We start from the raw sequence: 13,602 nt of genomic DNA on the forward strand, positions 1-13,602 counted from the left end.
TCTGAACACTGAAAATTGACAGAGTTATTGCAAATGTACACAGACACACACACAGACACGTTCACTTTTATAGATATAATCTTAGAAAAAAATCTTGGAGTAAAATCTTTATGATGATAAAAGTTACTTGTTAAGTTTGAGTCTGGTGGAATATGATGACTGTTTATAGCAAGATGAAAATGTGTCAGACTATAATAGGATGTTTGTCAGTGTCATGTGAGCGTGAGCAGCTTAATAGTAGTCCTTCATAAAAGTTTAACATAAGGTTTTAGCAAAAAAGAATGGAAAAAAATATACATTTTTTTGTTTTTTCAAGAGTTATTCATTTACATTATTATTTTGTACAAATCCGTCATTTTATTGTTCGAATTATTCAAATTGTTGGCCAGAGGATTTTAATGTTTTTATTTTTATTTTTCAGGTTACGATCGAACCTTTGACAAAAGTCGATATTTGACATCGCTACAGTGGAATAACAATTCAAATTAACAGTTTTTGTTTTTTTTTTAATTATTTTTTGATAAAATTTCTACTTTTGCATAAATTTCATTGTTTTTTCTTTTAAGTGTGTTTCATAAAAAAATGCACAAACTTCCAACAATGAATTTTGTTTTCAGTTTGAAATTTACCATTCATCATCCAACCCCTAAATATTCTAGAATCATTTTTTGTTTTTCTGAAAATCCCCATTTTTTTCGTCTAATCATGGATTTCAATTCAGCTAAAGAAACGATGTTGGCCTAAATAAAAGTCTTTTCCTCTATCATCTCATGTTTCATCACAGATAAATGAAATTTTGAATCCATTTCCGCATCTTCAAATCAAATCAGCATGATGCAAACATCTATTTCAAGTGGCAGCTGACACAATGTCTGAGATTCAAAGGGAAGCATTGCCCCTACTTAGATCAGAACAACTTCTCAAGGCCAATTCCAGTTTGTTTTGTCAAAGTTTGACGATCACAATTAAACCCAACATGAGAAATTAATAAAATCAATGCTCACGTTTTCCGATATCACCATAGACAGCATTGAATCAATGCAAAAAATCAATCACTTTTCTATAAATATTTTTGACAGAATTTTTTAATTTTTTTTTCCTGCCATGAATGATCCTGTCTTCACCCTTTGGAGTTGCTCTTCCATCTGTTTTCACTGCTGAAACCTGGAATTGAAGTTAACTTTTGGAAAAATAAGAATTATCATGTTAAACTTCATCCCAATCATCATCATTAAACGTGTTTAAATTGCTGATGATGATAGTGATGATGATGATTAAAAACTACAATTTGTATTTGAGAGAAAACATTATTTTGGAAACCTGTCCAAACAGTTACTGATTTAACTCCCTTATTTCGTTCTGCAAGCTGGCACACCTCAAAACGTCAAACCTCAAACCCTGCAAGAACTGAAATAAAACATCAGGAACAAAATAAGGGAGTTAAATCGCAATCCAGAAATTCTGCAATCTGTCATGAATAATGTTTTGGAAAGAGCACAAATATGCGAAATTGAAAATGGACAACATTTAAAAGGCATTATTTTTCATAAATAAAATTTTTTTTAAATTTCCCAATGTCTTAGTCAGATTGTGTTAAAGTTATGGAAATATATCAAAAATAAAGAATCTATTTAAGTTCAAAACCTTTCAGTGATTTTTTGGACACCCTGTATATACAGAGTAACTAAAAAAAAAAATGGGCCCCAACTCTAATTAGGCCTCATTTCTTAGTGTTTTCTCCAAACCAAATTTAGCACAGTTATTCTTGTCCCAGCTCCCACTGGGGTCTTGGTGTACTCACGGTCGTTGATTCTGCCATATCCTGTAAAATAAGGGCACTTGGTGAATATATGGAGATATCTCGGTTTTTTGGGGGGTTCACCCTGTATATATATATATATGTTTTGTGTGTATATATATATATATATATATATATATATATACACACACAAAACAAGGAAAGATAAAAAAAATCACCTCAAATCAATACTTGAACATTTTCACCTTTCTTGACTAAAAATATTAAATACTCAACCATATTCTCTAAAAGATAGGTATCTTTTCAACCTGCTTTTTTTTTCATTCACAGAAACTTTGTTTATTCCAATCCAAAACATTAGTTTTGATTTTATATCAACATTTTGACATTTACTGTTTTTACCTGCTAATATATTATTTTCTGTTTTTTCATGCTTGTTTTCTTAAAAAACAAATCATTTATTCAATCTTCTTTCCTGTCATTGTTTCTTTGGCATGTTTTGTTTATTGATATCTTTTCTGAGATTCAAAATGGAGTTCATGAATGGTTAATAAGTTAAAAACGTTTTTGATTTTTTTCCATCTCATTGGATCAATGAAACATAGGTGCTTCATTGAACTGATAAAACATGAATGTATCATCTGACTGATGAAACAGATGTATCATTGAATCGATGAAACATGATGCAGTATTGGATGTAGTACTTCATTTAAAATGGACACATGCTGCATTATAATTGTGTTAACACATGATACTAAAAACACATTGCATGTTTCCGATATCATTCCCAATTCGTCAACATTATTTTAGATTGTTAATTTATATTAAAATTATAAAACAGCTTCACATGTATGTGCTTTTCTCACATCAACGTAACTTTGATAATTATACGAATTATTATTTCTTTTATCAACTGAATATTGAAATCAAACATGCAAGAAGATAAAACAATTTAAAAACCTGTTTTAAAATCATTTAACTACAAATTAAATCTACCATAATGCATTTTAGTTTAGTTAGAAATGAGTCAGCATTATAATTTCTTGCTAACAGTAGAAAGCATCACGGCATCCAATGAAACTTCTTGATATTTGAGTGTTGTTTTCGGGTCATTTTTTTAATTTACTAGTGAGAGGTGGGCGTGCTGACCTTGCCTGTTTGTAAAACACACTTAAATATGTTTTAATTCATGCAGATTTCGTATTTGTTATTACAGAGCCAATACTATATTGAATATTATGTTTATATATATATAGTACTGATTTCAAAGGTTAAAATAAAAATAACTAGAAAGCCATCAGTTAGAATCGAAACCAAAACATTTAGTTCTCCAGTCATGTTCATTACTGTTTGAGTTATCAACAGATAGATAAGAAAGATTTAAACTTCAACCATTTCAAGCTATGAATGAATTTGCGCATGCGTAAAAGTAATAGAAATATGTTGGAAAGTTGAAATGAACATTTTGTATTTCAACTTGCCGACATATTTCTGTACGCGTTATCCATCCAAAGATTTTACGTGTTATAAATCATCCTTGGTGTATGATTACTAGGGCTGTGACAACAGCATATTCTTTTCATTCTTTTGACTCTCAGGCGTATATCCGACCCAATAAGACACAGTCAATCAACCAAGAACCATATCGCTCTATATAAAAACATATAAGATATTAACGGATACATACTCAAGAGTCTAAACAATGAAAAAGAATATGCTGTTGTCACAGCTCTAATGATTACTATTTCTTCTTAATTTCAGTGTTATGTAACTAATAGTTTAAGAGTTTATCAGTTAAATATTTACAAACAGACACATCTACTGTTTTATTTATATAGATTAATATTTACCTCCTTATTTTTCTTAATTTGTTTTAGATATTATTTAATGTTTGAGGTTACATGAAATACGATTGATGTTACATGAAATACGATTGTCGTCGGACATTTTTTCATTTTTATCAGTTATCTCCCTTGTTTGATCTGCTTATAATTATTTATGTAATAAATATCTCAGTGTCTGTTGATAGTCAAAAAAAAATAATTAGTTAGTGGCACTTGGAAATTTTTGTTTTTTTATAAGGAAGTCACCACTTATCAAGGCCAGAAGCCCACGCACAGACAAGGATTAATGATTGTAAAGTGGTCACTGGGGCAAGAGCGTAGTGGTCGCTAATGGTGGAAATCGAGTAGAATTTTATTTTTTAAGGGAGTATTTCAATAAAAGACATTTTTTTTACACCCCCAAACAAGGCACAGTGCCACTTTGAAGTAGGGGGCTACTATTGGGAACATAAGTTGCATGGATATTATAAAAGGAGTTGAGCAGCAAGATATCTGTTCACATTACACTTGAACTTCTGCATGTCAGTACTGTTGGGAAAGCAGAATTCCGGAAGGGGGTTCCAAAATCTACCAGTTCTGGGGAAGAAACTATTGGAGTAGAAGGCTTTCTTACACCTAGAGATCTCTACTGTAAAGGGGTGGGATTTAGCTGCTTGCCGGGTTTGTCGAGAGGTATTTACTACGAGCGGGCACACATGCTTGCAGTTCGTCAGAGCATTCACCATTAAAATATTTGTAGAACAGGCAGAGAGATGCAACATTTTATCAATGGGACAGTGGCTGAAGCCTAGATGACAGTTCAGGACCTATCAGGTTGGCAACTCTCTTTTGCACCCTGTCCAGGAGTGAGAAACTAGTAGCAGATGCACCAGCCAAAATGTGACAACAATACTCCATACATGAACGAATGGTGGCCTTATAGAGGTACAGGATATTTTCAGGCATAAGTAGTTTTCTAGCACAGTAGAGGGAGCCTACCTTCCTCACAGCAGCCCTGGCAATGCTCTCAATTCCAACTCATGTTCCCTATGAATGTTAGGCTGAGGAGTTTAAAAGAAGTACTTTCAGGTAATGTATTTTTGGCCATTGTTATTGGTGGTAGAGAAAGTTTCTTGTAATTATTGAAGGAAACAAGTTTAGTCTTGGCAGCATTGAATGTGACCAGCCATTTTTGTCCCCATTCCACCACAAATTGGAGATCTTCCTCTAGTGTTTCTGCCATTTCCTTAGATATGTGTTCATTTGTTTTTCTGTCGTGTCTGTTATAGAGTGTGGTGTCATCAGCAAATATACTCATCTCAGAAACAATTTTATCAGGTTTACATTGGACTTGAAGACAATTTAAAAAGATTTTCAAAGTGATTTACATGCAATAATTTTATAGAAAGAAATTAAAACAATTTAACGATAACCATAATTATAATTGCTACTTTTTAATATAGTATTTTCAAGTTTAATTCAGGTTTCACGATATCTTTTATTAAATTGTTAGGTGAAAGTACAGAAGAGTTACAAAACACCTTCTTCTCCCCATGTTAAGAATGACGTTCTAAATAATAGCAATATTTCAGCACGGTAACATAAGTGCATAAGTTTCTAAACCTCTTAAAGCTACACATAATCATTTTTAAAAAGAAGAATGCATGACATATCCGACAGAAAAATAAAATTAACTCCCCTAAAAAATGGTAAGATGGGTTGGAAATGGTGAATTTTTTAAAACTTTATGCAAAATTAATCCTTCACTCTAAATTCTAAAATAACTAACATTTCTGAATTTTTGAGATGAGGATTGGTTATTCATATTATTTGGATTCATCGGACTATTGTTCTCATCCTGAGTTTCACAACGTTTTCGGTCGATGTAATGGATAGAAATCCACCAAGTAAATGTCAGTGATATTTATTGGATCGATTGTTGTCATTTTTATTTATTTTTTAGTTTTTCAGTGATTCTCGGGACTCCAAAGGGAGAAAGCATCATGGCATCAACCTCGTTTTAATTTAAGCGCTCAGAACTACTTGTTTCACATTTAAAAAATAAATTAAAACAAAAAGAACTTACCCAGCTAGGTAGAAGAGTAACTTATTTTGCCTTTGGTAATATTTATTTGTTAGAATCTAAAAAACAAAAATATCTTGAAGATTTTTTTTTTTGTTGTTTTTTTTTTTGTTAACCACTTTTTTGTTGTTGTTTATTGTAACCCTCAGGTAAATTCCCCTTCTACTTTGATTTGTGTTTTAACTTATTTTAAAGCGATTTTTTTTAAAGCTAAATCTAGTGTCCGCTTTGAAGTTAGAATGAACGCATTGCATCGAAAATTTAATTCCGACCAGAGTTAGGCTGGATGGTCCGAGATGGGGCCAGTATAAAAATTGCGAAATGGTTGTTATTCTGCGGCCCCAACTCGGGGGTCAGTTAACAACTAGATAAAGAAATACGATACATTGACTCTGATGAGTTGTTGGACAAGCTCCGAAAGAAACCAACGACACCCGCATCCCAGAGGCCCCCATCCACAGTATACCTCATTATCACGCCCAGACTTGGAATGGTGCAATGGTGCATGTACGCCGGAAACCAACTGGTAACAGATAGTGCTCACCAAGGTACTGTTAGCAACCTACCTAGTCACGTAACATGAATAGACTCAATATAAGAAACTACTAGGCAGACAGGGAACACTGCAGAACACGGACGACGTCAGCAGCACCCCTCAGAACTATCGATGAAATGGCCTGCATCAATCACCCACCACCTCTGGCCCAAGGCATGTTCAATATATGTCCAAGAGCCAGTGCCTCCCAGTAACAACGTAAAATGGTAGTCAAAGACGCCTTAGGGTAGAACCGACTTTCTCGTATCTCTACCCCCTTCTTGGCATTGGTCCTTCCCTTATTTTTTCCACAATCCTTGATAATTGTTCAAAAATCGAAAATTAAACAAAAGAATATTACACTATCGTAAGATTGGGGACATGTTTGCAGTCTTCAAAAACAATATTTATACTTCAAATTATGTTTTAGTAGAAACATTAAAAACGTAAACAAAACAAGTCGACTGTGAAGAGAAACAGGAAACACGGCCGATATAAATGAAACAAGTTAACCATTTTCTAATAAAGGACTTTGTTAACAACTTCTAAACCAATCAATAATAAAGAAATTATTTTACAATTTTTTTATTTAAAAAAAAAAAAAAAAGTCCGCAGCAAACAGGATCAGATAAAAAGTTTATTTTCTAGTAAAAATACATTAAAAACTATGAAACAATAACATTTTTATTTTGTGCAAAAAATAATTATAATGCGATTTTTTTCTGACACCGTTTGTTGCCGACTTCGAGTAGCCAATTTCTTTAAAAAACGTTTCATTATGTTGTGTGTATCTAAAAAAAAAAAAAATAAATAAAAGTCTTGGATGTAGTAAAGTTACATAGTTTGGCACTCTTTCCGCTGTCATTAAAGTGTAGTATCTGTTGTGTGTACTCCGTCAGAGGAGGAAAAATTCTTCTATATTGAAAGAAAGATTTTAAATAAAATATCTCGTCCAAATTCAGACTACACCTGGTGGGGGATGAGACGCTGAATCTCGCGACTGCCACAAATTAAAAACTGACCTTGAATCTAATTCTGCTCTCGAGGAGAAGAGCGAGTAATTCATTTTTTTTTTTTTTTCTATAACTTGATTTATATATCTCGCTACTTTGTCATTGTTGAAAATGTTTGCATAAATAACACCATTAAACAAACGATTAATTTAGCCTACGGGTCCGGAAAGTATATACTTTTTATAAAAGAAAACAAAAAAATAAATGAAATCCATATTTGACCCAAAGAAAAGCACCTGGGTTGACCCCACCCTCCCTTTCTTTTCTCTCAAGATAAGACGAGTTCTTCTTCGTCCCCTCCAGAATGGTGGTTCAGCTGGACGTTTTCCAGGCGATTGACCACAAAGTTGGTCGTATCGATGAACCTTTCCACGCAGTTAACGATGCAAGTCTCTGTTCGGCTGTCCAACTTCTGGCCGGCACGATCCACGCACGTGTCCCAACATTGGTCGTTTAGCGTATGCACGAGCTCCTGGAATCGCTGCTTTTGTGTCTCCGCCTCCAGAAATCGCTGGACTTGACGATCCTTCAGAGCCTCCGACATTTTCTCGCAGAGAACGACTTCGTTGAAAGAGAAATTAAAAAGCTCCACACAAGACAAAATATATTGGATGTTTTGCTGGTTGTTTATTTCATAGAGGAGAATAATTTCTTCCGGAAGTGATTTTATAACGACCGCTAGCGACCATTCAAGGTAGATAACTCTAATTGACGAGGTTAATTTTCTATTTCTCGCAGGTTTTCAATTCAATTTATTATTTAAACTTGTAAACAATTTGACGCATCTTCGAAATTAGAAAGAAAATCGAAATATCGAGTTTCAATTAAAATCTATGTTATCTACTTAATTGTCGAGACGAAATTGGTAACATAACCAAAAATTACGAAAAATGATGAAGTTGAAAATTAATGAAAAGCTATTTCGAAAAGAAATTGCAGGTGCTTGTTACGCTATAGTTGGCAAAACGATTTGTTGAATATATCGTTTAAGTAAAAACAATATTGCGTACTTAGTTGTATTTTCGAAAATAGTAATATATCCCAAAATTACGAAAATTCATCGAGTAGAACAACGGCTATTGTGTTTTTAGTAAGAAAAAAAAGGGGGTATCTCGCTACAGGCTACAAATAATCTAAAATATTCGTTTCGAGTTATGTCCTTTGTATTTAGCTTCCAATTGCCTACGTTATAATGACTAAGAAAAATGTGATTTTACCCAATTTTCCGTAAAAATTACTTTTAATTAGGAATAAATTTATACTCGATGATTTTTCATAATTTTTAGATATATTACTATTTTCGGCGTAACAATTAAGTACGTAATATTGTTCTTGCTTAAAACGACATATTTAAAAAAAAATCAATCTGTCGACTGTATTGCAAATTATACTTTAATAATAGATAAAACAAGGGAAGATAACCGCAGCATTTCTTGTTATATTACCCTCCTACCCCCAATAATGACGGGCGAATGAATGATGAAATCATGAAAGTACATGTTTTATTAAATAATGGGATCAATTAAAGATTAGATACCCCGTAGCAGAAGACGAAAACTAGCACACATTTCAAGTGACACCGGTTGTTCGACCTTGACATTGGCGGTGGTTGTTTGTAAACTAATAGCAGACATGGTCAAATGTTCGCGAGAACATTTTTTTTTTTTTTTTTAAATATATTTACAAAACTTTTTAAGATTTAAAAGAAAACATATATATGTACAAAACATGTTTTTTAATGTTAAATATTTACAAAACTTTTAAGGATAAAAAAAAACTTTTTTCTATTTACGCAAAAATTTTCATGTAAGTAACAAAACGAATGTAAATTTAACAAAATAAATAAATGGGAGTTTTTCTGTTTTTTATGTAATATATATATTTACAGTTTTTCTGTTTTTTATGTAATATATATATTTACAGAACCTTTTAATAATAATAAAAAAAAATTAAAATAAAAAGAATGAACTATATTACTTACAAAACATTAGAAACTGAGACTTTCGGACGTTAAACTCACCTGTATTTAATTTGCCCTTGTGGAGTGGAGAACCAAGCAAATAGCAAGCTTTTTTTGTTTGTTTTTTTTTTAAATAAAAATTATAAAAAGATTTGTATCTTGTGATACTACATTTCATCTTTATAAAAATAAAAGTTATAAAAGATATGTGAATAAAATATATTTTAAAAATCTCGATTTTTTATACTTGTTGCTTATACTTGTGATTTTACTAGGCATAAAATTGCCTCGGTCTAGAAGGATTTCTCCTTCACTGACCCCCCCTACATACAACGCACTTTAAATAAATATTGAATTGTATAAAAAGCGCACAAAGAAAGATTTTTTAAAAAAGACAAAAAAACAAACACTGTACATAAAAATTAATCTTGGTCGCAAAAATCCGAACAACTCAGCTATTTTATATTTGTTTCTGCCGTTAAAACGTTTGGTTATAATAATTTAATTAAAACTGTTTTTTTTAATTGTGTATTTTTTAATTGCTATCATCCGAAATTGTCAGTTATAACGTCGGTTTATTTATTTGGCATTATTTTACAACATGACCAGCGTAGTATAAACACCCCTAACCACCCCATGTTAAGAACGGCTTTCGGAATAAACATCCTCCAACCTCCTCATCTTAAGAACAGCTTTTGAGGTTGGGAGTGTTTATTCTGAAAGCCGTTCTTAACATAAGGAGGTCAGCAGTCGTGGTGTTTAGAAGATGCTGGGGCAGTGGGGGGGCATGCCGTTGAAATTTACGATTTATTATTTATTATTATTATTATTATTATTATTTATTATTATTATTATTATTATTATTATTATTATTATTATTATTTATTATTATTATTTATTATTATTATTTATTATTATTATTATTATTATTATTATTATTAATATTTATTATTATTATTATTATTTATTATTATTATTATTATTATTATTATTATTATTTATTATTATTATTATTATTTATTATTATTTATTATTATTATTATTATTATTTATTATTATTATTATTATTATTATTATTATTATTATTTATTATTATTATTATTATTATTTATTATTATTATTATTATTATTATTTATTATTATTATTATTATTATTATTTATTATTATTATTATTATTATTATTTATTATTATTATTATTATTATTATTATTATTATTTATTATTATTATTATTATTATTATTATTATTATTATTATTATTTATTATTATTATTTATTATTTATTATTATTATTATTATTATTATTATTAATATTTATTATTATTATTATTATTATTTATTATTATTATTATTATTATTTATTATTATTATTATTATTTATTATTTATTATTATTATTATTATTATTATTTATTATTATTATTATTATTATTATTATTATTATTTATTATTATTATTATTATTATTTATTATTATTATTATTATTTATTATTATTATTATTATTTATTATTATTATTAATTATTTATTATTATTATTATTATTATTATTATTATTATTATTATTATTAATAGTTTTATTAAAAGTTCTGTAAATATATAAAAGAACGCACTGAGAAAGACAGCCATTTATTGAAATATATTTTGTTTAAATATGTTCGTTTTATTACTTACATTAAAAAGTTTTGTGTAAATAGAAAAATGTTTGTTTTTTTTATCCTTAAAAGTTTTGTAAATATTTAATATTAAAGAAAATGTTTTGTAAATATATAATCTTTTAAATTTTAAAAAGTTTTGTAAATATATTTTTAAAATATCTTGTTCGCGAACATTCGAATATGTCGGCTATTTGACCTGTTTACAAGTTTAGAAACATCTAACGGCAATGTCAAGATCGAACAAATGGTGCCCCTTGAATTGTTCGCTTATTTTTGTCGTCTGCTACAGTGCTACGGGGTATCTAATCTTTACTTGATCCGTTCGTTTTATTACTTACATTAAAAGGTTTTGTGTAAATAGAAAAAAGTTTTTTGGGGTTTCTTTTATTCTTAAAAGTTTTGTAAATATTTAATATTAAAAAACATGTTTTGTAAATATATATTTTTTCTTTTAAATCTTAAAAAGTTTTGTAAGTATATTTTTTAAAAATTTGCTCGCGAACTTTCAACCATGTCTGCTATTTGACGTGTTTACAAACAACCATCGGCAATGTCAAGGTCTGACCGGTGTCACTTGAAATGTGCGTTAGTTTTCGTCTTCTGCTTGCTACGGGGTATCTAATTTTTACTTGATCCAAATAAAGCAATAATATTTAACTAATTGTGACATGATAATAAAATAAATAAGATTGTTTTTAGTTAAAATTGGCATAAAAAAATTAAGTAGACGACATTTTATTTATTTTATTTTTTTTAAATGGAAATTCAATTTTGCAGCTTTTGAGTTTCGTTCTTTTATTCCGAAGAAGCACAAAACAATTTGAATTAATTAAAGTAAAATGGACTTCGACAAGTTTGGCGTACTATTTTAAAACCTCATTAATGTTACTTAAATCATGTTTCATCAAAAAATCAAAATCAAAAATATATTAACAGCCATGATTAGTTAATTCGTCTGTGAGGCAATGTTCAATTATCGAGTAGTTGTCGAAAATGACGTTAAGGTCAAAGATGTAGCTTTAAAAATATGAAACAGTGTAAAGGGAGGCAAGTTATATCAAAGGGCAGTAACTCTTATTCAATTAAATACTGTAATTAATTTGCGACCGTGCAAAATTCAAAAGTGATTTTGAAGCATTTAAAATGTCTGGCCTGAATTACATGTTATAGCCAAAGGTCAATTAATATGGTTCTTTTGTGCTCTAACCATAAGACATGCAGTATTGTAAAATAGAACGGCCTTTCCTTTTATATGTTTTTCTTCTTTTAGCACCAATTTTTTTTTTTTTTTGCATTTGGCCCCAAACAAGGCACAGTACCACTTTGATGTAGGAGGCTACTATCTAGGACATAATTTGTAGAGGTTCTGTCATGATTTCTCCATTGCCTATGACCTCACTCAGATTGTTCAGGAACCCACCCGTGTGCCCGACAATGACGGCCAGTATGCGAGCCTACTAGACCTTTTTCTCACAACTTGCCCTGAACTATGTTCAGTTTCTGTTCTGTCGCCTCTTGGATCTTCCGACCACTCTGTTGTATCAATTAAGATAAAAATGAAATGTAATAAGTCCCCAGACGTACCTCTCCATCGTACAGTATATCGATACACTAAGGCTGACTGGGATAGCTTCCATACATTTATAACTGATCTACCTCTGCATTCCATATTTAAAAAGGATGTGTCCTCTATAGTATTAGACCTGACGGAATGGTTAATTGTAGGTATTGATCGTTTCATACCCTCGAAAAAGTTTCAGCAAAAATCTAACAGCCAGCCATGGTTCTCTCCAGAATGTGCTGCTGCCATTGCGCACAGAAATCACTTTTTCCACTGTTTCCAACGTAATAGTTGTATGGAAACTAAAGCCGCTTTCAGGACTGCCAGCAACCATTGTAAGAAAGTAATAAAGAGCGCAAGATGGTTGTATGCTCAATCTGTTAAGTCCAAAGTAGCTGAGCAGCGGCTTGGTTCCAACCAGTTTTGGCAAATAGCAAACAGAATTCTGAACAGAAGTGTGCGCTCCATTCCAACTATCATCAATGGACCTGAGGTAATCTTGTCAGCATCAGACAAAGCCAAACTCTTTGTCAAGAACTTTGCAGCTAATTCTACCTTTTGCGATCAAGGCCGCCAACCCCCAGTATTTCCTCCTGTATCTGAAAACACACTATGTGATATACGTATATCTGTACGTGATGTTGCGAAGCTAATCAAAAACCTTGATTCCAGTAAAGCAACTGGCCCGGATGGTATTCCAATTATAGTACTCAAAAAACTTCAACCTGAACTAGCGCCCATACTTACAAAACTATTTAAACGTTGTCTTAAGGAGAATAGTTTCCCATCTCCCTGGAAAATTTCATCTGTATGCCCTGTATTTAAGAATTCAGGTGATCGCTCATCCCCCTCTCAGTACAGGCCAATAAGTCTCCTGTGCGTCATGAGTAAGTTGCTGGAATCTGCGTTAAATACAGAAGTAATCAACCATCTCAACAAAAATAACCTTCTTAGTGACACTCAATATGGTTTCCGTTCTGCTAGATCTACAGCAGATGTGCTTACAGTTATATCTCATAGGATTAGCAAATCTCTCGACGGAGGCAACCTTTCTAGGGCAATTGCTCTTGACATATCTAAGGCCTTTGATAGGGTATGGCATAAAGGTTTACTTCATAAGATCTCTAGCTATGGTATAGCTGGAAATGTCTTCTCAATTATTAAATCATTTCTTTCTGATAGGTTCATAAGAGTAGTAGTTGATGGGCAAAAA

General features: G+C 31.0%; 2 protein-coding genes across 2 annotated transcripts in view; one reads left to right on the forward strand and one right to left on the reverse strand.

The window, feature by feature from the left end:
* Positions 1-544, forward strand: part of LOC145301436 (PDZ domain-containing protein 11-like) — a 41,735-nt gene extending 41,191 nt beyond the window's left edge. Inside the window, exon 7 of the mRNA XM_080144575.1 lies at positions 422-544. Within this exon, the coding sequence (XP_080000701.1) occupies positions 422-489 (68 nt within the window). The 3' untranslated portion in view covers positions 490-544. The remainder of the gene's footprint in view (positions 1-421) is intronic.
* Positions 545-6,817: 6,273 nt separating this feature from the next.
* Positions 6,818-7,907, reverse strand: LOC145301452 (mitochondrial import inner membrane translocase subunit Tim8 A-like). Its single transcript, XM_080144576.1, has one exon. The coding sequence runs from the start codon at positions 7,755-7,757 to the stop codon at positions 7,482-7,484; it is 276 nt and encodes a 91-aa protein (XP_080000702.1). The 5' UTR covers positions 7,758-7,907; the 3' UTR covers positions 6,818-7,481.
* Between the last annotated feature and the right edge of the window lie 5,695 nt (positions 7,908-13,602).

Source organism: Euprymna scolopes, chromosome 2 (assembly GCF_053919585.1).
Source record: "Euprymna scolopes isolate OS-2025 chromosome 2, ASM5391958v1, whole genome shotgun sequence".
In the NCBI taxonomy this organism is placed as follows: domain Eukaryota; kingdom Metazoa; phylum Mollusca; class Cephalopoda; order Sepiida; family Sepiolidae; genus Euprymna; species Euprymna scolopes.

Coding starts and splice junctions, on each gene's coding strand:
- LOC145301452 (XM_080144576.1), bottom strand. CDS start 7,757: ATGTCGGAGGCTCTGAAGGATCGTCAAGTCCAGCGATTTCTGGAGGCG.